The sequence below is a fragment of the Drosophila rhopaloa genome, unplaced genomic scaffold, assembly GCF_018152115.1.
Source record: "Drosophila rhopaloa isolate 14029-0021.01 unplaced genomic scaffold, ASM1815211v1 contig_115, whole genome shotgun sequence".
Lineage (NCBI taxonomy): Eukaryota > Metazoa > Arthropoda > Insecta > Diptera > Drosophilidae > Drosophila > Drosophila rhopaloa.
In genome coordinates this window covers 1,735,622-1,761,591 of record NW_025334990.1, presented here as the reverse complement: position 1 = coordinate 1,761,591, position 25,970 = coordinate 1,735,622, and the positions used below count along the sequence as shown (strand labels likewise).

The following is a 25,970-nucleotide window of genomic DNA, read 5'->3' as shown; positions in this document are numbered from 1 at the left end:
GTTTCGGTGTTCATTAAACCATAGAAATAATATGTATCAATAAAAAATATTATATTTAAATTATAATGTTAAAGATAAATTTTTCTAATATTCATTTCGAATATTCCAACAGTTATAAGAAAGCTTATATGTAAGCTTCAATAGACTTATCTTATATTTAACAAAATCATGTTATTTTGAAATCGATAATTTGGTCCTAGAAAATAATCCTAATTTTCCTTCAGTGCTGCGGATGCACCTTTTAGCAGCAGTTTATGGCTTGGATACGGCTGAACTCAACGGGGTCCTGCCAAGTGGCTGTAATGAAAATGTTGCCTTATTAGCCGCAAAATGTCTCTCAGAAACAGCGACTTCATATGCAAATTACTTCGGGGACTGAATTAAACAACAGCCCCACCTAAAGCTGCATATCTTCTTAATTTAACCCATATTTCCCCTTTGGCCTTCTGATCAATTTCGATTATGCCAAAAAGGACCTGAAAAAGGATTAATTATGCCATAAGCTGCAGGCGGAGCAGCTTTCCCAATTAGCATAAGTAACAAGTAATCCGGAAACTGGAAACTGGAGTAAATGTTGCAAGCGCTTTTCTGCTCCTCCTCCCGAATGAATTGCAGGTTTCGTGTTTTGAGCCCTAAGCTCATTTATTAATTGCCGCCCGGAAAAGTAGGCTTAAAAAAAAAGAGAACACCCTCTGCTTTAAATATGAAAATTATTATTTATGGAGGCAAATGGCCGGGTTGTACTACAGCTAACACAGATTTACTTTCCCGTCGGCTAATGCTGATGATGCGGCTTTTAATTTATTTGTGCGAGAACTGCGCAGAAAAAAAATCATAAAAAATGCGGAGATAGAAGAGAAAAAGAGCGAGCCGAAAAAAAAAGCAGAGGAATGGAAAGGAAAGCCTGGGTGCGGCTATTGATTTTTCCGTCTGCTGATGAGCTGGAACTTTTGCCACGATAATGATGATGATGGCGGTTGCGGTGTCCAAGGCGAACGCCTCGCTGCGTTTTGTCGCGTTGGCAAATTTGTGTTACTTGTTCGGGAGTCGAAAATTTGTGTCACTTGAACACGGAAAAATCATTAAAGCCCAGCCGAAAAAAAAATGCTCGAACATAAATCTCTGCCAGCTGATAAAATGGCAAAAAACACCACAGGGAAATACAAATTGGCTTGCGTCCGGATCCGCATCCTTTAAAGGTAAAATGATAAAGCGCCAACCAAAAAAAGTCAGGAATTAAGCAAAAGTCGCGTTCATACCGCTGACAGACTTGAGCTTGATAAATGTGCAGTTTTCCAGGGATTTTCACGCTTTTCCCGCTGCAGTGCAGCTGCCAATTAAGTGTCAAATTATGCCAAAGGCTTTGGGTGGGCGTGGCCTTGCAAAATAGGATGCAACAAAAGGCTTTTCTTCGTTGAAGAGTTGTGCAGATAGATACGAACTGAATGGATGAGGGGAGACTAAACAACAATAACAACAATTGTTGGCCCCAACAAGGCCACGACACAATTTTCTTTGTTATTTGTGTGTGTGTGTGTGCGCGCGTTTGTTTGCGAGTGAAAGTTCTGAAACTCTTGAGAGGCATTCAAAAGCAAAAACATTGCGCTATTTTGCCAAAAACTTTTTCAATTTGTTGCAGAGAAAAGGGCAAGAGATGGGTAAAATCCTGTGTTGCTCATTTGTTGCATTTAAAAAGCAATTATTTGCTATAAAAAGCTGTGTAGGGGGAAAGCATCAAGGAAACACACAAAACATTTGTACAGAACAAAAATGTTAGTGTTTTTTAGCGTCTACTTTGAAATACTTATCACATATATTAATGTATTGGAACTTTCTTTATAATTATTAATAAAATGATGATTCATTTATATTAAGAAAGAGGGTTAATATATAAATCAAATTATTTATATAGTAGCATAGGCTTCTATTTAAAACTATTTCAATTCTTATGGGGAAAAAATAGTACAAATTAAAAATATTAGTCGTATATAATTTGGCTAAATAACTTGTTTTTTTTGTCTGTTCTGAACATAATAATTTTCTTATGACAGACACAAAATTTTCCTTTATTATGTGCACTGAATATGCATAATGGTAAGTGTGGGTGCTAACGAGTTTTAGTGTAGAATACGAAACCCTTTTAGGCAGTTCATTGGATTATATGCTTTTGCTCCCATCTAAATGTAAATGGGCAATTGCAAAATAATAAGTGAGTAGATGTGTGAGATGACCGGTATATTTAACACTTTAGGCACTTTTTATTATAAGACGTCCGCTTTATTCAATGCATATACCAAGAATGAATAACATTGGGCTTCCTTAAAGATTATGTTATACTTAATGTTAGCTTAACATTAACAATCGATAGTTTATCGGGCGTAAGGTTGCCTACTACAATTCGGCCGTCCTGCGACTTGGATCCCCTGATCCTGAGATTCTTAAAACTAAAGTTAAAGCTAATTACAATACTCTTATCTTAATACAAAGTTGGATTGTAATCTTATGTTTTACAATGTTTTCCTTTTTCCTATCCATGGTCTTATATTTTGAGCACTCCAGACACCCTTGTACGGATTTCGCGATACTTGAAAGCCTTCAACGTCTTGCAACAAGAACCTGTCGTTCCGAAGCACTTTGGCTATGACATATGGTCCTTTATTCTTGGGGATCAACTTCCTCGCAACTCCTGCTGTGCTATCAAAGTTTTTTACCATGACGTAATCCCCCTTTCCGTAGTCCTTGGCCTTTTTCTTTTTCTTGTCAAAATAAGTTTTATTGTATGCCTGTGCTTGATTTTGATTATCTATTGCTTTTAGTCGAATTTCCTCTAAACTTTCAGTAACAATCGTATCTTTTATTTCTTCTAATTTTTCTCTAAGCTCATCTACGATCTCTCCTTTCTGTTGAACACCAAAAAGCATCTTGCTCGGGACCTGTTTAATGCTTCTATGTATAGTGTTATTAAGGGTATATTCTACTTGCTCAATTACTGTGTCCCAATGTGCACCGTTTTCTGGTTCTGTAAGTTTTGCAATCATAGGGCCAATGCTCCTGTTTATACGCTCCACCTGTCCGTTGGCTTGTGGAGACCCTGTTGCAATTTTCAAGTGCTTTACGTTCCTCTGAGACAAGAATTGTTCGAAATCATTAGAGGTAAAACAACTACCTCTGTCTGATACAATCGACTTTGGTGTGCTATAAGCCCTGAAGTAGTCGCTTAATGCTTTTAAAACTTCTTTTGTATTTGTTGTCTTAGTTGTGTACAGTCTTACGAACTTAGTAAACCCGTCTACAATCAGAAATATGTGTTTATTTGCTCTTCCTTTATCCACTGGTCCGTAGTGATCGATATGCAACAACTCGAATGGCTTATCCCCTTTCGGAATACTATGCAGAAAACCTTCTGATTTCCCCGTTTTTGGTGCAAATGCAACACATTTTAGGCAATTTTCAATGTGACTACTGCACTTCTCTTTCATTTTATCAAACCAATATGTTTTTAAAATAGCGTCTAACATTTTATCTCTACCAATGTGTCCAAGTTCATTGTGATATTTATGTAAAATATGACTCTCCATTTCTTCAGGGACATAAAATAACAATCTGTCGTCGTTCCATTTTCTGTACACGACCCCGTTTCTCATTTCAAACATTTTAAGTTGATTTTTCTCTAGCTGGTCTCGAACTTGTAAAATTTTTGAATCTTTTGATTGACAGATTAACAGATTATCTTCAAAACTATTGGCCTCAATCGTCAATATATGACACCTACTTAGAGCATCTACGTGCTGCATTTTATTTCCCGATCGATGAACTACTTCGTAATCAAAATTTTGAAGTTCGAGTGCCCACCGGGCAATTCTAGGGTTTAGGTCGACCCTATTTAAAGTAAGGGTTAAAGAATTACAATCGGTTATTATCTTAAAATGCCTTCCGTGAAGGTAAATTCGAAATCTGCGAAGGGCGTATATGATAGCTAATGTTTCTAGCTCAAAGCTGTGGTACTTGGACTCAGTTTCTGTTGTTCGCTTTGAGAAATAGAATACGGGATGAAATTTTCCATCCCCTTTCTTTTGCATTAAAACTGCACCGAATCCTAAAGAGCTTGCATCGCAATGTAACTCGACATCGTCTTTGTGATCATAAATAGCCAAGACAGGGGACTCGATTAGTTTTTTCTTAAGCTTTAAAAAACAATTAAACTCTTTCTCTGTAAACGTAAAGTCCTTATCTTTTCTTAACATATCGTAAAGTGGCTTGGCTAAAATAGAAAAATCTTTTATAAAGCGTCTGAAATATGAGCATAAACCCAAAAAGCTTTGAACGTTGTGTAATTTTTCTGGGATCGGAAAGTTTTCAATAGCGTCAAGACCTCTATCATCTGCTCTAATTCCTTCTTTAGTTATGAAGAATCCTAAATATTTTATGCTTGACTGCATAAACTCACACTTATCCAGCCGCAGCTCTAACCTATTATTAACTAAACGTATAAATACTTCCTTTAATGTACTTAAATGTTCCTCTATATCTGTGCTGGCTACCATTATGTCATCCATATATACAATAACTTTATTTTCTCTGATCAAATCGGAAAAAATCTTGTTTACGAAGCGTTGAAAAACGGCTGAAGCATTTTTTATTCCCATGGGCATCCTCAAAAATTCAAACTGTCCTAAAGGAGTCACAAAAGACGTATACTTTATCGAATCATTGCTCACGAATACGTGGAAATATCCATTTTTCAGATCGAGCTTTGAAAATACACTTTTATTGACTAGCTTATCCAAGAGGTCATCTATTAAAGGCAGAGGATAGTTGTCTTTTATTAGAACTTTATTAAGCTTGCGATAGTCTATGCACAATCTAAGATCACCAGTTTTCTTCTTTACCAACACGATTGGGGAAGCATATTCCGAGTCGCTATTTCTTATAATGCCTTTATCTAGGTATTCGTCTAACATTTTCTGAAGCTGATCCTTTTCACTATATGATAGCCTCCTAGGTGAACAACTAAACGGTTTCGATTTTTCAATGTTAATTTTCATTTCACATCTGATAAAAGGTATTTCTGGTCTTTTTGCAGTACCGTATAACGTTTTAAACATTTTGACAAACCTGCACTTGGTTTCGTAGTCGATTTCATTACCAATGCTATAATCCGGGAATTGATCATCAACTATGTTGATGCCTAACATATCCTCATCAAACGTTTCTGCTAAAATGCTCTTTGTCAGTTTTTCGGTTTGTATTCCTAACAGTTCCTCCTTAAAAGTTTTACTTTCTAATAGTTGGTTCTTAACAGTCTCTTCTCCTACGAGTTGCTTCTCAACAGTATCTCCTTCCATTAATTGTTCCCTAACAGTCTTATTTCCTAACAGTTGCTCTTTAACAGTCTTATTTCCTAACAGTTGCTCCTTAACAGTTTCATTTCCTAACAGTTGCTCCTTAACAGTTTCATTTCCAGTTAAATGTCCTAGACAATCCGTACAAACATCTTCAGATAAATCAGCCATTCTATGTCGTTGATCCTTCGTTCCACAATAAAGGTTCAAGTTGCAAGTGTGAGACAGTGAGTTATTTTTGTTAATATTACAACTACTATCCTTAATAGTGTCAAGGGTGTCTAGATTAATGCTTAAACCAAAGATATCCATGAAATCCCTTCCCAGAATTGCATCATGGCTCATGGACTCATCAGCGACAATTATTAAATCAAAACAAATTTTTATTCCTTTCTTCATGATAAAACACAAAGTTTTTCCTTTTACATTAAGTTGGCTCTTATTTATACCAAAATATGAAGTCTTAACTTTAGTAATGTGTATTTCATATGGGACTTTGGAAAGTTTTATAAATGAAATCGCGCTGCCTGAGTCTATGAGACATTCTGCAATAATTGGTACATTAGAAAACGAAACGAAATAAATTTGCATAGATCTTACATAATTGTTGTTGTCGCTGGCGCTCTTCCTCTTAGGGCATTGCCCTACGAAGTGCCCCATTTCTCCACATGCGAAACAAGATCCGGGAGCCCTTTTTGGCTTGCGGCAATCCTTTGCGAAATGGCCCTTGGAGTTACAGTTTCTGCAGCGCAATTCGTTGTTTGCAGAGGCCTCCATAGATGTCTTCTTCGCTGCGTTGGTCTCGATTATCTGCGGGAGGCAGATATTTGCGAAGGCTTGCTGCATCTGCTCCGGGTTGGCGAATCGTTGAATGCGTGCTTGATCCCTTAAATTGGCTGATGGCACTCCTTCGATGATTTGTTCCAAAAGCTCATCTGTCTCCAGGTTGATGGGTTGAGCCAACATCATCTTGTCTTCGAAGTACATGGCAAAACGCTCGGTTTGTTGCCATTTCCGTTGCTCGAATTTGCGACGCTGCTCGGATTTTGAAGACATTTGCCCGAAGGCCATAATCAGCTGCTCGCATAGCCTCTCGAAAGGTTCCAGCATTCTAGTGGGGTTGGCATGTAACCAACGCTGTGCCTTTCCCTTCAGCTTGGTGATGAACAGCATCCTTAGACAGTCGTCAGCCAAAACATATACCTGACCAATGTTCTTAAGGTGCTCCACCCAGATGCGAGCACACATGTTTTCGTCAAAGTCTATGGCTGCTTCTTTGGCGAAAGATAACGATGTTGCTGATGCAGCTCGGCTGGCAGCTCCGTCGGCGTTGAAAACGGCGGTGTTGTTGTTCGTTGAGCCAAATACTGCTAAACCACTGCTGTTGCCACTCGATGCAATGCCTTGCAGGGCTGGCAAAACGTTTGAGCTTGTAATGCCGCCACCAGATGCATTGTCGTCTGAGGTCGGTAGCACGATCAGACTGGTAGGGTTGCCAGACGATGCATGCATTGGCGACCGCGGTAGAATGTTCGAGTCTCCGAGGTTGCCACTATTGTCAACTGCTTGTTGTTGTGCGGCGCCACGTGTCTGCGCTTGTTGTAACAAATTGCGATGCGCACTTACTTCTGCCTGCAGCTGCCTTATGATGGCAAGAAGTTCATGTTGCTCAAGGGCATCTCGGGAGAACACCCTCTGAGAAGCCGCTGGTGCGATGTTCACGTTGCCCTCGGCGCCCTGAAATTGATGGGCGGAGGCGTCGCCTTGAACTTCTTCGGAATCTTCGTTATCGGGTTGATCTTCTCCAGAATTTGGGTTGGCGTCTTCGCGTGGTGCCTGGCCGCGCTCCTCGGGAGGAACACGCCTAAGACGAGCCATCAATTCGGCCTTAAGGCCTTGAGTTGGCATTCCCAGCGCGGAAAGCCATCTTTTTAGTTGAACAACCGAGAAATTGTTGAAGTTTATATCGTCCATTGCGTAGATTTATCCCACTTCTGAATTTGTGAGAGGACCGGTATATTTAACACTTTAGGCACTTTTTATTATAAGACGTCCGCTTTATTCAATGCATATACCAAGAATGAATAACATTGGGCTTCCTTACAGATTATGTTATACTTAATGTTAGCTTAACATTAACAATCGATAGTTTATCGGGCGTAAGGTGGCCTACTACAGATGGGAAAATAGAATATAAAATACAAACTTGTCTATCTACATATTTAGAAAAAGTTCTTGCCGAGCGGGAAAGGAATAAGAGAAAAGTGGAGAGGAAAGCGAAGTAGCGTAACGAAATTTCAATTTCGTTGTCTAAATAAAGCCGTAAGTTATCTCCCAGCTGGAAAATTGAGTTTCCCCGAGTTGAGCTGAGTCGGCTTTCCTTTCTCTCTCTTTGCCCTTTCCCCGTAGGCCAAAGTTGCAAGTGCATGTAAATAAATTAGGACTCCCCTAGAGATTCCTCCAAGCAATTATTGAGCAATGCCAATGCTGGAAAAACAAAGCCGAGAACTCGGGGATTGGCTGGGGCTATCAATTTTCCTGGGATTGTGGTTCGTTTCCTTACCCTTTTCCGTCCCCCCAGCCTTTCCTTTCCTTTTGGGCAGACAAACTTTGGCCATTTCCTGCAGAAATCCCCATGCAAATGTTTAGCAGGCCACTTGGATCCGAAAATATAGCATTCACAATGCGAAATTTTGTGTTAGGAGGGAGTAGGAGAACACAGGGTCAAAGTGGTTACGTAACATTTAAGGGGATAAAGTGGGGCAAAGGGGAAAGCCCCGACCGACACTAAAAACCAAAACTTGCCCTGGCCAAGGATTTTTCCAAATGTTTCGAGCAACTCGGTCAACTCAAGTCACGCACTTTGCGAACATTGTCAAATCGACAATTTACTCGTTAGCACAACTTTTTCTCCAGAACAAAAACTTGGCCAAAGCAGCTACTGATGTTGCTCGGTAAATTGAAAGCTCCTTGTATTTAGTTTCGAAATTTATTTGCAAAATAAAGTCGTACAGGATTTAGCCCGGATTTGTTTGAGATAAAGGATGATGTGGGTGGATTGTACTTGAGTCTGTTTTATGATGGCAATACACTTGATTCGAAGTTTCGGGCTTTAATTATGCTGAATGTGGGGGGGTAAAAATAAAACTTTTTCCTCAGGGCCATGATCCTGTGTGACATTTGTGAAAAGTCGCAGAAAAACAATTGCATTGCACTCTGGTTGTTGTTTATGCATGAAACGTGCCTTGCAGCTGTTCTTAACTCCAGTTCTTTGTTCCCAATTATTTCGCTCATTTCTTTATAGTTTTTCCTGCCTTTTCTTACAGTTGAGTGACACAATTTTCGCTCATTACGGAAACTGCGAAGGTTGCTCCTTGTCTTATTTTTTCATTTCGTTTGCCAAGTTTTTGAGTCAGCCAGAGAAGTTTTTAAACGCTTTATTGAAACAATTTCCGTTTTATGGAAATGTACGCCCAGCTTGCTGGAATATTTCATTTTCGCAGTCATATATCAAAATGGTGTCAAGCATACGCCATGTTGGCCAGCCAAAGAAGCTGCAGCAGCATCAGCTGCCAGCAAATGCAAATTTAATGCGGCGTGCAGTGGAAAAGCATATCCCATTCCATTTTCGGTGCCTGGCAGCAGGTGGTCCCGATGAAATGACATCATTTAAATTCATGCATGACCCACATTGCACCTCAGGACGCCGATGGTGGCATGGTGCAGCATCTGCTTTCTGGCTTTTGCACCACCCGCTCCTTGGCATTCGCTTCGTGTTTTATTAACAAAGCAATTTATAGCATAAATTCGCATTGCACTCGGTTGTTTGGTTGGCCACAGTTGCCGCAGCTCCCATCGATCCTGTCCCGCTGGAGGATAAAAAGTTTGCGCCCATAATCGTTTAAACGGGGGCAGCCGAAACCCCGTGAAACTGCAAGTTGTGCAGGACTTCATTTGAGACCCGAAAGTATGCAACATGGTGGCACCCTGTGCTAAGTCATGTGAACGGCTGCCACTCGCCATTCCCCACTTTCTACTTACTGCCTTGCCCCATTTTGCTGACTGCTAATTGCTGCATAAATCAAGCGGCAAAACAGCGAGCAGCGGCAGAAAAGAGAGGAGAGAGCATAAAACGCTTTAAATAAACTCGGTCAGAACGAAAGTGTTGCAAGCGCCGGGACAAACACTTTTTTCCCTCCTATTCTTTTTTTTCCGCATGCTTTATGGCCACTTGGGGTGCTGCTCCGATGCCCCATCCTCCAACCAGCAACCACTCCACCGCCCTTCGGTTGCTGGAGGGATATTTATGAGTGCTCCTGGTCAAGCGTTTGCTTGCCAACTGTCCTGCACAGGATGATATATGCTGCGGTGTGCGTTTTGCGTTCGCAACGCTGCGTATACGCAATGCACAAATATTTTAATTAAATTTCAAACGAAACCAGAAGATATGAAAGGAAGGCAAACAACAGAAACATCAGCGAAAATGAAAATGTTTTTGAATGGATAATGTTTGTGTGCCTTATTTTCATTTTTTTTTTGGTTGCTTGGGGATATTTGTGTATAAGATGTGATGCCCAATTTATATTACTCTTAAGCAATTTGCATTGAAATTGTTTTGTGGAGCCGTAACTTAAACCAAGAAGCAAATAAATAGATTTTCAACGATTAGGGTGACACAAAAATGTGTTTTAAAAAGCGGATTAATTTAAATTGAAATATACTATAATTAAATGTTTTTAATATTTTTGTATTAAGAAAGGGCACACTTTGTAATAAGAGGTATTTTAGCAGTCATGTCTCTCAATTTCAACTGATTTCACGTTTGTTTTTAAATTCTCGTATTTGCTGAAAAGTCGGCCCCCGGTTGTGTGCTTTCCATTTTCGGTTATAAATGCCGTGGAGCAGCAATTGAAATGTTTGTAAATCCTCGACTGAATGAAACAAATGGAAACAAATGCTCGAAGCTCTATTGGGAAATTTAATTTTGGCTCGAGTAAAAACAAATTTTAACTTTTTGTCACTGGAAAATTAATTGCTTCCTCTCGGCCACAATCACTCAATTCACGCTCATTCCCATTACTCACGCTCGTTGTCGGCCTTGTCTATATAAAATATATGTGGGGTAAAATCGTGGGGTCGGGGGTCAACAAGTGTCGCTGTCTGGCTGGCCAACTGCCAAGTCTTGGGACACGGCTTTTATAGGGCATTTCATAACGCGTGAAGAAATTCAATTAAGTCGCCCGCCTCCCTCTGCGCCTCTGTTTCTATTTTGGCCACTGTTTTTATGGCCCGAACAAGCGGCAAACGAAATTAAAGTCAATAAACAAGAGCTGGCGTCTGCGGCCGGGAATTGTCTCTGTCATTCGGTTGGCCCACGGCTGTCTCTGGCCAATTGGTTCTGGTCACAGTTGTTGTGGCCCTCTGGTCCTTTTCAACCCCCGCCCTCCCCTTGATTGGGGTTTTTGTACTTGTTTTGGTGCGAATAAACCGCAAAAACCGGTCGCAGGCGAAGCTCAGTCAGACAATGGGCCACATGAAATGTGTTCCCCGAAGGCCGGAGGACATGACCCAAGGGTCTCGATCCCTCTTAGCATCTCAAACGCGAATGTGGAACAACTCAAGGACACGAAACGTGCATAATTTTCAATGGAAAACAGCTGCCATTTGTTGCCCACAAAAGCGGGCTTTGTTATAAAGAAATACCCTCTATTCGAATCATGTGGCACTTAGGAAAATATTTGGGAGCAACCTTTGTTTCAAGATTGTTCGTTTCTCTGAAGTACTTGAAATGTCAATTCTATTGCTTATAGTAAAATATTTTTTGGTTCTTTGAATCCTTGAAAAAAAATTTCAAGACTTTTAATAGGCTGTTAGTTGCCTGGCACTTTTTAAGACCTTTACAGAAGGCTGAAATATAATTATACAAGATTATTTTTAACTGTCTTGAAACAACAATAACTTAAATCGTTCTACAAATTTATAAATAAATATATAAACATGTGTAAAAAATTAATAAAATAACTCCATAATCATAGAACCTACTTACCATTTTAAAAACATATTCTTCATTTAAAAGTTTATAATTGCTTTATCTATTTTAGCACTCAAAATTTCAATTTTATTCGAACCAAACTGATCTCTAATTTCCCGCTCATTTCCGTTGCAGATACACGAAGATCTAGAGAAAGATCCCGACTATTCTGGCTCCGGCTTCGGACCCGATGACGAGGACGCCGAACCCGACCAACACTCGCACAGTTCGCACAATACGCGAATCTCGAACGGCGGCGCCGGCATAAACAGTAAGCATAACTCGAACGAGAACTTCGGCAAGAACAGCAACAGCGACCTCATCTCGAGTAGATTCAACAACAAGAATAATCACAATCAGATCGACAACAGCCAGAATATCAATCTCAATCCTAATAATAACCATCAAACGAATAGTGGCACAATCATTGGTAGTAGCACCACAGCGAACAATAATAACCACAATATCAACATCAACAGCCAGAGCGGCATCATCAGTGGCAGTGGTAGTGAGATCGGTGGCCATAGCACTGGCACTAACTCAATCGGTAAAGATCAAGCTAGTCATGTAAATGCAACACTCGTTGGTGTACCTTCCACACCCGCCACCACTTCTTCTACTTCAACTTCAGTTTCAACAAACACACCATTTCCAACAACAGATACAGATACAGCAACAGTTACAGCATCAGATAAAGATAGTATTTCAGCTAAAAATCGATCGAATTTAGTTATTAGTCACATTAGCATTAACGACCATTCAACCCCCCTCCCTCCCTCGAATCATACAAAACAACACCAACAACAACAATCGCATCTCTATATCCAGCAGCTCATACACCAACACAAACCCCATCCACAATCTCAACAACTTCGAGTTCGAGTTCGAGTTCGAGTCCGAGTTCGAAACCAACGCCTGCAACCACCACCACAACAACAACCACCGCATCCAGCACAACGGCAGCCACAAGTACCACATCGACAACCTCGACAACGCCGTCGTCTGTCCATTCCAATGCCACAACGACCACGGTTGCGCCCACGATTCCCACATCCCCCGATCATCCGATATTCCCGCCCTTCGATAAGGACCTGGACTCGGAGGCCAGTGGCGATAGCATCGATTCTGACGATGAAGACGGCGGAGATTATGAGGAAGATTTGGACAAAGAAATTGACATCGATGATACCGAATCGGAAATTCCCAGTCCAGTTACGCCCAAAATCTCTAAGACAGGAATGTTCGATAATGACCCAACGCAGGAAGAAATCGATGTGGATGGCAGCGACGAGGATGAAAGTGTGGATAGCGACGTTGATGGTCCAGCAATTGGTGGCACCGATGGAGATATTACAGAGCGCGAACGTCAGTGGTTTTTATTTTCACCATTTTCTTTCTTTCTTCTCATTATTTTATTTGTTTTTTGTATTTATTTGTGTAGTATTGTGTTTGGTTGTACCTTTTGCTTACCATATTTGTTTAATTGTCTTTATTGCACTTCATTTCTGTTGTCTTTTAAGTCCCCTGGCACTGCTTTGTAAAAAAAAAGATATCTATATTTACTTGTTTTGTTTTTTAGCTATGTAATTCCTTGCTTTCCTTTGGACACTCTGCTTTGGTTTTAAGTTTTATTTACTACAAAAAAAACTTGAAAAGTATTATTGGTATACACAGTATATACACAGAAAACTCTTGATCATATTTGTTGATAACTAAATTACTTTTTTAAATGAAAAACAAATATTATTCAATACGAAAATCCATTCAAGTTTGTTTTCTGTGTTTATACCTGCTTTGCTTATTTTAAGTAGTTATATTTTGCGTTTATGTATACTTGATTTGCTTTCTTTAAGTAGTTTACGTCTGTACTTTACAAGTATTTTTTAGTAAAATTAAGTTTCACGTTGGTGTGTGTTCATGTATGATTTAGTTTATTTGTCGCGCTCTGAAAAGTCTACGGTCAACGCAGCGGGTGTTCTGCATATCCTCTCGGTCTCAGTCTGTCCTACGTCCCTGTTTCACTCAATGTTTCCCACACGCTCATTGAATCATAACCAATTCATTGAATCATTTCCGTTCACTCCTGTTCTTGTCGTTTATTCGATTGGAAAAACTCCCGCAGAGTCAAACACAAATTCACTCGCCCTCATCGTTTAAGTGTTTAGTTTTAACCTTAAGCTAGCGCTAGATTAAGGCGAATATTTTAAGAATAGTTTAAAAGCTTTTATCGTGACAAACGGTGAACAAACAAAGGACAAAGACAATGCCAAAGCCAAAGCCAAACAATCGATTAAGCTGCAGCAGGGAAAGCACTTTATCATGGAGTCGAGGGTGGGATACATTCTGCAATTCTTGCCCTAGGCATAAACTTCCATTAACACTGTTCCGAGAACTCCGCCTCTTTCAGTTTGGTGAATGAAAATCGCCTGGAAAATCGCACTAAGCCGCGCAGTGATTTTGTGCTTTGTTGCTGGGGAAAAACACTTGGCGTGCTTCGCAGGCACTTCAAATGAAAAATCACCGATTCCTGGCAATGGCAAGGCTCCTGTTTCTGTTACCCACTCTCTTTTGCCTTTTACGCGTAACAGTAGCCGTTTACTTGAGGCATTGTTGCTCCTGCCATGGCATTGTGGGTGGTTTCACTTGGAGAAAAACTAGGGCCATAAAATAAGACTTAAATAAATAAATGTAGATCTAAAAAAAATTAGTTAGAGTTCATCAATGTTTTTAGTTCTGTGCAATAAACTGCTCTACAGCAGCAATTAAATAAATATATCATCAAGTTTTTCTTTGAAAGCCAGAACATTATCATTCAGAATATTCCCCTTAGCTTTAAGAGATTTCAAACAAGTCCTAACTTACTTTAAAACACCATTATAGCCAATTTCAAAGTTCTAAAGATTTCTGTGGCAGCTCACTTTATGAGTGATTTTACCAATATTAAAAAAATTATTTCTGTGTAGAGATCACAATCATGAACAATCACTGTTTATGGTGCTAAGAAACCGCGCAGTGCACCGTCAGAGTCTGAAACATGGCCTAATGGCAATCGACTGTGAGGGTTCTGTGGGCTTATGGCTTCGATGTTTGTTTTGCTATTGCCACGCCTCGGCCGAAAACACAAACACAATCAATATTGCGGCTGGCGCGGGTGACAAACAGGACTGGCAATAATTTTGCCATAATTGCGCACAGCTGACCTCACGAAACAGCGAAGCACAAACTGTAAGCCAACATGTTCCCGCCTCCAATTCGGCATCAAAGTGCATTTTCCCATCAAATCCAGACACACACACATGGTGGCACCTTTATTGGTTCAGTCCAAACAGAAAGACTTCAAGTCGAGCAGACAATCAATGTGATGGCAAGACAGCGAAGCAATCTCAAAGCCAGGAGCTGATAAATCCATTTGCTCTTGGAAATCGCATTGGAAGGCAAATATTTATACCAGAGCAGAGCAGAGCGACTTAAAGAACACTCTTTCTCAGTGATTGCCACGAGTTTGCAAAGCGCATATAAAATCAATTCGAGAGGTTTATTCGCGAGGGCCAATTCAAGGAGTCCTCGTGGGCATTACCTAATTAATATGCCGCCCCTCAAGGGAGCATCCATGTGTGTGCTTTAGCTGCACAGAAGTGGGGGTACAAGGGCTAAACAAGCAATTTGTTTGTCTTGAGCTGTTTGGGGAGCTTAATAGGCAGCGTGGGGATCAAACAATAGCTCCGTAAAGAATAAGGACCAAACACATATGTCGGAATTCGGGGTACTGATGAACAGAGGCCATGCCAATTATATAAAATGTAAACTCGCATTTTTTCGACAGCCAATTGGCTTTAAATTTTCGCTTTGCTCTCGCCTGTCAGTTTCAAGAAAGCAAAATAATTGCATGATTTTGAGGGCGAGTCAATCCATGAGCCTAAGTCAACATTTGAAATTTTCAAGCAAAATTTGTCACAATTCGTTGCTGACAAACTTTTTTCATTCTTCACAAAACTTTTCCGGGAATCCGTGCTCATTACCGTGAAATGAACTGTCAGCTCTAAACAAATATTTATTTTGGCTATGTAGGCAAACCTTTAAAGTAAAGATATCTCTACATTTAAATTATAAATCAAAACACTAACCGTAGTTCTAAACAGCGATGCTTTAAAGATCTATGGGGATTTGAAATTGATTTGAAAAGGTGGCCAAAAGCAGCTGTGATATATTTTATCTATTAAAGAAATAGTTTTGGGTAGTTCAGTCCCATCTTTCAAGATACATTTTTTGCATCCTTATAAATTTATAGAAATTTGTGAGACATACCACTTAAGACCTAGCATTTGGAGTAAGTTTCCCTATGTAGTAAACGCAGCTCGACTAACATTAAGCCTTGTAAATACTGCATATCAGCTCATTAGCACACGCACAACACACATACACACACACAAATGTTTACACAACCGTATACGCTCACTAAAACCAATATTGACACTCGAATCAATTTAATTGAATACCCACCACACAACAAAACACGAAACAACACCAAACAGCAACTCTCTGTCTCACTCTCTGTTTTGTTTGATTTTGCTTGCACGTCATGGGCATAAATGGACTTTTTCGCTCACTGCATCTCTTTCTCATCGCATAATGCCTTCTCTTTCTCCGGAACAGCGGGCGCAGGTGGCAGCAACGTGCACGAATTGGACCCCAATACGAACGTGAATAGCCAGCCCTCCGACACGAAGGGCATCGATCACAGGCCCAACGGCAACGAAGTGGTCATCATGAGCGAGGACGATCGCACGTCGAGCTTCTTCTCGCAGCCCGGAATTCTGGCTGGTAAGTGTATCTATAGGGTCCATCTGTAAGCCTTCAAATTTGAAAACTTGAATTCTATAGCCTTTAATAATTTAATTAATTGATATGTGAATATCACTTGTGAATATCACTCATACGCCATGTTGCTATACACTTTACGTTTCGCTTAATGGAAAATGGTACAATTTTATCCGTTTTCAACGATGCAATATTAAAATTTGCTTCAAGAAAATATAAGAATTTTACAAAGCAAAATATTTTGCTTAATTTTTTTTGTAAATTTGGAAACTTGTTTAATCTAAATTTTTTTGAGAATGAATTGATATTATTAGGATATTATTTTAAACTCTTTTAGAAAATTTAGTGTACCTTTATAGCTATATTAAACTATTAAAAAGGGGTCATGGGCAAGAAGAAAAATTAATTTAACTTTTTTTATCACAACTCTGCGTATAAGTGATATATTTTCGAACTATAAATTATAATTTGATTCAAGAATAAATGTTAATTGAAGTAAATCCCTCAAATATTTAAAGTATAATAATGTATTAAAGTCAAACTTATAAGTTAAGAAAACCCTGATTAACCTTTAAGTATAAAACACGCAGATTACTAATCGATTTTCCTTTCCACAGCTGTTATTGGTGGGGCCGTTGTTGGCCTGCTCTGCGCCATACTCGTGGTGATGTTCATTGTGTACCGCATGAGGAAAAAGGACGAGGGATCCTATGCGCTGGACGAACCCAAACGATCGCCGGCCAACAACTCGTATGCGAAAAACGCGAATAATCGCGAGTTTTACGCCTGAGATAATGGCACGGCGCGCAGGTATTAAGTTGACCACAAGGGCAGGAAAAAACTGTGAGGACGAGGGTGCGGAAAACTGGACGGAGGCGGAGCGAATGGGTTTAATTAGGCTCAACTGAATACACTGTGCGAAGTGGAAGTGCACCATCATCAGCAATCCACTAAAAAGAGGATAGTTCATCCGCAGCAGCAGCTACAAAACTAACACAAAAAACAATTGAAAATTTCAAAACATTTTCAAAATCACACAATTTTTCGTGAGGGGTAAATAAAACTAAAATAATAAAAAAACAAATCGACAAAATAATAACAAAAGAAAAACAAAAAAAATTGAAAACTTACCTGTAAGTTAATGCAAAATACACACACACAGACAAACAACCGACTCTCTGCGTGTGTGGGTGTGTTTGCAACTTTTCTAATTAAGTAAGTTTTAAGCGACAAAAACCAACAAAAAATATCAAATATAATTGCAAATAAATCATGCAAAATTTAATATATAAATAATATATTATATATAAATAGTGAAACCAATATAAGGGCGGGCAAAATTAAGCGAATTAATTATGAATTACGAGTATGTAGAGCAAAAGCAGAAAGAGCAGGAGAAAATGGAATAATAATTATAATAATACACACACACGCGCATCCAACTACATAGATGTAAAAGGCAACTTTCGTGCATATTGAATATAAATGTATGCATTATATATGTTAGCTGAGTAATAAAAGCGAATTGGATACATCACGATTATTTCTCAACTCTCGATAGACCCCTCGTCGAACCACACACTCTTAACTCTTTATTTTAAATATCAATTGTCAAACGAAGTCCAATGAAAATAATTATAATTATGAATTGTGCGGCACATAACAAACGGAAATCGATGCATAAATGTTTTTAAGTTATACATAAGCAAAACTATGTAATTATTAGTGTAATTCCTAAAACAAAAAAAAAAAAAAAGAAAACAAAAAATGAAAAATCCTAAATCAAGCAAAAACAGATTTATTGACACTGTGAACCTTCCTGGCAACTAAAAACAAACAGAATTGAAATGAATAGAACTATTTCTACTTTTTTCTAGAAAACACAAAACCATGAATATTTATTGAAATGAAATTGAAATTGGAAAATTGAATTGAAATCGAAAGAAATGGAAAATCGTCAGAAAGAAAGCAATTGTACATTAATTTAGGTTTCCACTTGGGTTTTAGAGTTATTCGAGATTTCCTTCGCTTGAATTAACTGCTTCTTCCATGGCTAAGAATCAAAATCGGATTAACGCATTAATTATTGTGCATTTATTTAGTTTTTACGTTCGCTGTCAATGACAATTGTTTAGTTTTGCAAGCAAAATACAAAAGCGAATTAGAACGAAAACGACAACAACAGCCACAGATCATAACCACATGCAATAGTGAAAATGAATTGTTAAGTTTACAAGGCAAAATCATTTCAAGCGAAAGCAGTCCAGCAACAAATGTTATATTCACCCATACCCACGCCCTCACACAAACAACCAATTAGCTGCAATACTTGTTTAATTGTTAGTCAACCAATATTCTCTCTCCAACTCTCATGCCATATTTTCATTGCGAAAAGAAAGTTATGAAAAAACGAAAACTAATATATAACATATAAGTATATAATTAGCAACATAAATCAATTGTGTGTGTAACTGTGTATAATGCATAAATAATGAATTAAACATACTACTACTTTGACGGCAGAGCAAATAACAATGGGAAATTTCGAACATCATCAAAATAGAAAACTATTTTCCCCCTTCCGAAATCCAAACTGAAACTCACACACAAAAACACACACGATGCAAACAAACACGAAAACATGAAAAACAGCCACAGCAGCAACAGGAACTAAAACATTTTTCTGAACACAACTTTTTCTACACTGTAAAAAACGCAACCGCAACTTTTTTGATATGTACAAGTACTATGTTTGTTCTACTTTCGACCCATAGTACGTTTTGTCAAATTTTACATCAAGTTTTTTTGCTACTTTGTAAGCGTTTAGTTTGTTAGTTTTTTAAAATGCGCTGAATGTACTGAGAAATTGGTTTTGATTTGCTAAATAAAACTGGTATAAAACTAATTTAAACAAAAAATCTTGTTTCTTTTTTGTATTACTTTATATGCACTTGTTTTGTTTGCTTTACAGATTAGCTTTCATCAGGGGCTTCAGGTAGGTCTCAAAGGATTTTTGAACGGGCTTTTGGTTCATGGTGCTGCGCTTGGCCGAGTCGAACAGTCTTGGATAAACATTGCCATCGTAGCTTCCCAAAACAGAGTTGAGAACTCGGTCATGGAACTCAAAGCCATCGCAAATGGCCACCGCGTTGGGTCGGAACTTCTCCAACGAAACCTCCAGGCGTTTCTGCAGCGACCTTAAATCTGCATCGGTGAGGTTAATGAACTGGTTGCAAATAAAAGGATAATTAAAAATCAGTTTTATGGGGACATAGAGCAAATCTTACCCTCAAAATATCGTTGAGGTTATTCAGCACAGTCTGGACCAGGAAGAGTTCCAGGACGTTTTCCAAAACCTTGTTGAGGGCCGCGGAACGCTTCTGGGCCTTGGCACCTGTGATCTGCTCTAGGAATGTCTGGCAGACAAACTGTCGACCATGAAGCTGAAAAATAGGTTTACATATTGAAAAATTGGTCAACAAAACCAGCTAAATATACCTAATTCCAGAAATCTACATAGACTTAAAATAAAACTTTTTTTAAATTTGTTATTTTCATAACTAATATCTTTCTATTAAAGATTTATTATGTACACACACATTCACTATCTATTGGAAATGGTATGCGACACACTGGATTTATTTAATTCTACTTACCTCAGCAGCACGAACCAGCTCGATGCCCGTGTTATTTGCCGCCACACCCTGCGATTGACCGCTGGCCATGCGATTCGCTAGATTCTCGAAAGCAATGCGGGTTTTCCTAAAGGGAAATACATTTAACACATGTGCTTGGAAGATGCCTTTTAAAGCCTAACTCACTGTGCTGCCGTGTACTGCAATGCCTTGATGATGCACTGCCATGAGTTGTCCCACTTGGGGAACTCCTTCAGCTGCATGGAGGTGGCAAAGTAGCTGTAGGATGCGGACAACGGTTTCTTTTCTACAAAAGAAGCCCAGGCCTTGACCAGAGCACGTCCAATCTGCAGGAGCAGCACTGTGTTCTCACCTTCGTAGGTGTATGCGGCCACAGCATTTCCATAGATATTGCTCAAATTGGCAGCCGTCAGATAACCATGTCCTCCAGTGGAGAGCCGGAGTTTTTCAATGCCGGCACATCCGTCTGTGGTGCAGAGAACCTTCAGGGCGCAGGACAGGATGTGCATGTCGGGCAGGCGATCAAACTTGCCGTTGTTGGCCTCCTGCACGGTCTGGGCATACATCTCCCACATATGCTCGGCTGCCAGGTGATAGGCCATTCCGTTTGCGATCTCGGGGAATAGCTTCAGGCGCTGGGTCACATGATCAATGATCTGAGGCTCGGGTTGGCTGTAGGTATAAAGGATTTAAGAAAATGCCATAATCATATAATCAACACAGATACTCACTTGGGTTCAATGGGACTCTGTCGACGGACCGCCGAGTACCGGGTGGCAATGGTGGCCGCCTCCAGGAGCAGCGTGGAGTTCAGATTGACAATCAGGCAGCGGGTGTAGACCATGGTCAGGTAGTTAACTCTCGATGCCGGACTGGCCTTGAAGGTGCCATCCCGCTCCACCTTGGCGAACTTCATCAGCATGTTGGTGCGCGGAATGCGGACTTGGTTCAGTCCCAGGAAACCCTGGTTCACGGACACCATACCGAGCTTCTTGCCAATCTCACCAATATCGATTCCTGGCAGTGGCATATGGGTCTCCGCATCTCTCACCGGCACAATAAACATTTGCACACCGTGATGAACATCAGCAATATACAACTGAGCCACCACCATAGCGTGATTGGCAGTATGTCCCACTAATAGATGAAATTTGGAGAAATAAGTTAGGATTATGGAATCACCTATATTGTAACCACTTACAGCCGCCGGGCCACCACTTGTAAGCCTCCAAGTTAGGCGTATGCATCACAAACTCATCAGTTTTGGGATCAAAGTCCGCCCGAGTGGCAATTCCACGGACATTGGTTCCATGGGCCAGTTCCGTCTGCGCATAGGTGCCAATTATGTTGCAATTCTCAGCCGCCTTTCCCCATTTTTCCACCTGTTCGGGGGTACCCTGTCCTTTTATTACATCCACAAACATGGTGATGTGGGTGGCCACCGGATGATTTGCCGGGAAGAGTCCATGGCTATGCACATTGAACAGCACTCCGCTGAAAACACATAGAGATAAGTTTTTAGGGGAATCCTGTTTCACATTTTCTCTGTTTAAACTTACGGCCAGATATCATTGCCTCCAGGGTTAAGCTTGTTTTGAAGTGCCTTCAGCTTAATGGCAGCATCAGCCACCTTTTTCACACTCGAATTGTAGACTTCCTCGTGGGACATGTACTCATGATCGATCCCATAGCCATCCTCCAGATCGCTGAAGATGGCCTTTTCTATTTAAAAAAATGGATGAGAATTATAATGATACAATGCAATTAAATATTGAGTTTTTAAGAATATAGCAAGATTGTCAAGTTACCTAAATAATATGCTATTATCTAATAAAAGAAATCAATAAAGAGTTTTTAAATTAAACCGATGTTCATTAATAAATAAATACAAGTATAACACAAGACAACATTTTAATAGTTTTTATAAAAATCGAACACCAATTGAAAGTTAATCTATTTATAAAAGCTAGATTGGAGCTAACGCTATCACCTGAGGGAGTAGATGAGCCCCTTTGAGCTGATAAGAAATCTAAGCGCGGTGCAATTGCATGTTATCATAAATGCCGCGACTACTACCATTATCTTTCTCAATTGATAAAGCAACAACTTTAATTCAGCAGTATAAAATGTTTAATTATTTTTGGACTTTGCGGCCTTTAGATGAACTCTTTGGACCCTGATTTTCTTGTTGGCCAAAAAGAAGCTTCGAGGGCCAAAACCGGTGCCAATCACGTACACCCCTATGAGTCCCATATGATGTTTATCTTTAATATTTACCAATCTCGCGTTTGGTCTTAAGTTTGTCTTGACCACCTTGCCACCAGGCTGAAAACTCTTCCACGTTGAACTCGGCGCCCGTCCGTTCCTTCTGCAGATCTGGATTTACGGTGTTCGGTATTAAGTTCTTGATGTGCGACATTGTACGAGTGTTGTGCCAAAACAATAACGAAAAATATTACAAACTAAATAAATTTCCAAGACCAGATCCAACCAACAGCTGGGAGATCAACGCGACTACTGAGCGAAAGTGAATGGATCGGCCAGAAGGAAAGCTTTCGAGGGGCAAAGTGCACAAAACAGCTTTTTAAAGGGGGTATTCTGGTGTACAAATAAATAAAGTGGGCTTATATTTGCAAAGTTTAACTACTTAAGAATATGTCCCTAAGAGGGTTTTTAAAAATTCAATTTATTAAACATATGTTTTTGTTTTTTTTTTGTATTCTCGTAATGTTAATAAACGACTTAAAGAAGTAATACTATACATGTTGGTTACCCCATTAAAAGAGAAAGCTGATTCACACAACTAAAATAAGAGTAAACTTTAATGCTTAGCAAAGAGTTCAGTGAAAGAGTGGCATATATTGAGACTATATTATAAAAGAGCAATATTTACATAAATAACAACAAACCATGTTATTAAAGAAGAATATTTACATAAATAATAACAAAACATGTTATGAACACGTAAATCACCAATAGATAAAATTTGATTAGAATAGATATAAAAATGTGATTTGCCCTAGATGTTGGACTTCATGAAGGGTTTAAGGAGTTCATTGAAGGACTTTGGCACCGATTTCTGGTTCATCGGATTTTTGAGGGCCGCATCAAAGATACGCTCATAGGCATTGCCATCGTAAGAGCCCAAAGTCGAGTTCAGTTGAAGATCACTGAAGTCGAAGCCATCCACAATAGCCACAGCGTCGGGTCGCAGTTTAGTAAGCACGGATTCCAAACGTTCCTGCAGCCGCGTGAGATCCGTATCAGTCAATTCAATGAACTGCAAAGGGGAAAATTATATTAAAGTATTAACCCAAACATATATTATTTATAAGTTCTAACTCACCCTGAGTATGTGGCTCATTTGATTAAGAGTCTCCTTGACAAGGTAAAGCTCCAAAAGGTTTTCCAGGACTCGATTAAGCGACGCCGAGCGGGTTTTAGATTTGGGACCAGTTACCTCAGCGGTGAAAGAGGCAAAAACAAAGGCGCGTCCATGGAGCTAAGGTAAAAAAGTAGGTTTTAGAAATCAAGATTTCAAAGTCCAAGCTATTTCAGCAAACAAACCTCGGCTGCCTGGGTTAACTCAATGCCCGTATGATTAGCCGCATTCTCCTCGGTTTCGCCCCTAGACAGACGGTTGGAAAGGCTCTTGAAAGCCAAGCGTGTCTTACTGCAATGGAAATCAAGTCAAAAATGGTTAAAATTTAATAATAATCTAACTCACTTGGCGGCTGCATACTGCATGGCCTTCACCATGTTCTCCCAGCTGCCTGACCATTTGCCGAAGTCCGGATTCTTCTGCACCTCGGCCAGATAGCGAACGGTGGGTGCCAACGGAGCTCCACTCAGCGCCGATCGCCAGGTTTTCATCAAAAAGCGACCGATCTGCAAGAGCAGCACTGTGTTCTCGCCCTCGTAAGTGCAGGCTGCAGTGGCATTGACGTAAATATTGCTCATGTTGGACGAGATGAGGTATCCGTGTCCTCCACATGCCAAACGCAATCTCTCCACGCCAACGGCGGAATCCATTGAGCACGTAACTTTTAAAGCGCAGGACAGGGAATGCAGCTCCGGCAGGCGCTCGTACTTTCCATTTTCTATATCCTTAATGGTCACATCGTACAGGTTCCACAGATAGTCACTGGCCAGCCGGTGGGCCAAGCTGGTGGCAATCTCCGGGAAAAGCTTCATTTGCTGCGTAACGTGATCCATGATCTGGGGCTCGCGTTCCCTGAAAACCCAAGGTTGAGTTGACTTGACTTATATATCGTCTTTGGTATGAACTTACTTGGGATTTATGGGACTTTGGCGACGAACAGCTGAGTATCTAGTGGCAATAGTGGAAGCCACTGCCAACATCATCGCATTATTGTAGGCGATTACACAGCGCGTGCGCACCATGGCAAAGTAGGTCAGCACATTCGTAGGACTACTAACATAGGATCCATCAGCGTTGACCTTGGCATGTCGCATCAGCATGCGAGTCCGTGGAATCCTCACATCCTTCAGGCCCAGAAAGCCATTATTGACCCCAATGAAACCCATCTTCTTGCCAATGTCACCGATGTGGACGCCAGGCAGTGGTTCGTGGGTTTCCTCATCGCGCACCTGTATAAAGAACATATGCGGGCCCTTTGACTTGTTGTCGATATACAGCTGAGCCATCACCAGACAATAGTTGGAACTGTGACCCACTAATAGATGTGGAAAAAGATATGTAATTCGGTAAATAAAATTGAGGTAAAATGTTTGGGCTTAGAATAACACAACAAAAATCTCACTAAGCCAGTAAAAAGGTAAAATAAAACTTACAGCCTCCAGGCCACCACTTGTAGGAGGAAATCTTGGGGGTGTTGAGTACAAATTCATCTGTCTTGGGATCGAAGTCAGCCCGGGTTTCCAGTCCGCGCAGGTAGGTTCCATGGCCCAGTTCCGTTTGGGCATATGTGCCGCAAATCTCGAAGCGTTCCAGCCGCTTACCAAAGTCTTCGTACTGCTCCGGAGTGCATTGAGCCTGAAGAGCTTTCACCAGCATCACATACATTACGCCAAAGGGATTACCACCGGGAACGAGACCCCACATCACTTGGTGGTCGTACAGTTTTCTGGAAAATTACCGTATTTAGCAATAAGAAGTATGCTCGATGGAATAATGAAAAGAAACACCCACGGCCAGTAATCGACTCCGCCAGGATTACGCTCCTCCTGCAGGCGTCTCAGTTTTTTAGCCGCCTCAATGGCTCCCTTAACGGAAAACTCGATGATCTCCTCATGCGACTTGTTCTGCAGTTGCAGCATCTCCAGCACATCCACATCCTTTTGCAGGTAACTACCTATCCGAGAAAAAAAAGCAAAGTCAGCATGACCCTCGAGTTGTTTTTCACTGATTATAGCGATTATTAGTTTTATGGACTTACGAACGCCGCGGTTGAACTTTAGAGTCTCCTCGCCTCCAGCCCACCAGGCCGCGAATTCTTCACTGCTAAGACTCGCTCCATCGCGTTCCTTTTGCAGGTCGGGATTAACGGTAGTGGGGATAACGGATGTGGTCATTATGATGTGATATACGGAAAGACAACTGCGAACTGCGCGCCAAGAGAACTTATTGTTGACTGAGCTCCAAACGGCCGGTGTCACTCAATAAATAAAAGTGAAAACGGTCATCAAACTTTGTAAACTTCGCTCTTTCGTTTCGACGAGTGCTTGAGTGGCTAAGTGGGTTTTTCAGCATTTGTGCAACAGTTATCTTGGTAACCACTGGATCGTAGGTCCATTTTTCATCGTATGTTTACTTCTTTCTGCTTAATCAACGCGATAAGAAGCCTGTATACACAGATTACAAGTTGTTTAGATACCATAACAAATTTTGATGGTTCATTATAACTCAAATTAGTAAACTGATAACAACTTTTAGATCACTTGTGATCGTGCTTAACATGGAACATCGATAGAAACTATTGTTTATGTTTTAAGAACATAAAAATGCCTATTTTCTACTTTTCAATTTTATATGTGAACTTTTTTCACCTTTTTATTTAAATATATTTTAAGTCATTATAAATGTTTAATAGTTAACTGATGTTAATTACAATGACTGTTAAACTTGAAAATACCTATCTG

At 40.1% G+C, this 25,970-nt stretch overlaps 4 protein-coding genes across 10 annotated transcripts in view; 1 reads left to right on the top strand and 3 right to left on the bottom strand.

Moving 5' to 3' along the window:
• Positions 1 to 19,109, top strand: part of LOC108052783 (syndecan) — a 107,795-nt gene extending 88,686 nt beyond the window's left edge. For 2 of the 7 annotated variants that reach the window (XM_044458161.1, XM_044458155.1), the window contains exons 4-7: positions 11,509 to 11,920; positions 12,202 to 12,738; positions 16,027 to 16,194; positions 16,809 to 19,109. In XM_044458161.1, the coding sequence (XP_044314096.1) occupies positions 11,509 to 11,920; positions 12,202 to 12,738; positions 16,027 to 16,194; positions 16,809 to 16,981 (1,290 nt within the window). In that variant the 3' untranslated portion in view covers positions 16,982 to 19,109. The remainder of the gene's footprint in view (positions 1 to 11,508; positions 11,921 to 12,201; positions 12,739 to 16,026; positions 16,195 to 16,808) is intronic. The other 5 variants (XM_044458188.1, XM_044458178.1, XM_044458173.1 and 2 more) reach the window with 5 other exon arrangements.
• On the bottom strand, positions 2,168 to 7,457 carry LOC123037448. Its single transcript, XM_044458211.1, has 2 exons — positions 5,943 to 7,457; positions 2,168 to 5,887 (listed from the first exon to the last, which is right to left on the bottom strand). Exons 1-2 carry the CDS (start codon positions 7,314 to 7,316, stop codon positions 5,876 to 5,878), a joined length of 1,386 nt encoding a protein of 461 aa, XP_044314146.1. The 5' UTR covers positions 7,317 to 7,457; the 3' UTR covers positions 2,168 to 5,875.
• On the bottom strand, positions 18,804 to 22,356 carry LOC108052791 (probable peroxisomal acyl-coenzyme A oxidase 1). The gene is made up of 8 exons (XM_017135284.2): positions 22,125 to 22,356; positions 21,407 to 21,569; positions 21,049 to 21,341; positions 20,579 to 20,984; positions 20,013 to 20,519; positions 19,848 to 19,953; positions 19,479 to 19,634; positions 18,804 to 19,417 (listed from the first exon to the last, which is right to left on the bottom strand). The coding sequence occupies exons 1-8, from the start codon at positions 22,264 to 22,266 to the stop codon at positions 19,157 to 19,159; spliced, it is 2,034 nt and encodes a 677-aa protein (XP_016990773.1). The 5' UTR covers positions 22,267 to 22,356; the 3' UTR covers positions 18,804 to 19,156.
• A 295-nt stretch (positions 22,357 to 22,651) lies between these two features.
• Positions 22,652 to 25,752, bottom strand: LOC108052792 (probable peroxisomal acyl-coenzyme A oxidase 1). The gene is made up of 8 exons (XM_017135285.2): positions 25,268 to 25,752; positions 25,021 to 25,183; positions 24,663 to 24,955; positions 24,139 to 24,544; positions 23,575 to 24,081; positions 23,415 to 23,520; positions 23,194 to 23,349; positions 22,652 to 23,127 (listed from the first exon to the last, which is right to left on the bottom strand). Exons 1-8 carry the CDS (start codon positions 25,401 to 25,403, stop codon positions 22,867 to 22,869), a joined length of 2,028 nt encoding a protein of 675 aa, XP_016990774.1. The 5' UTR covers positions 25,404 to 25,752; the 3' UTR covers positions 22,652 to 22,866.
• Positions 25,753 to 25,970: the final 218 nt, after the last annotated feature.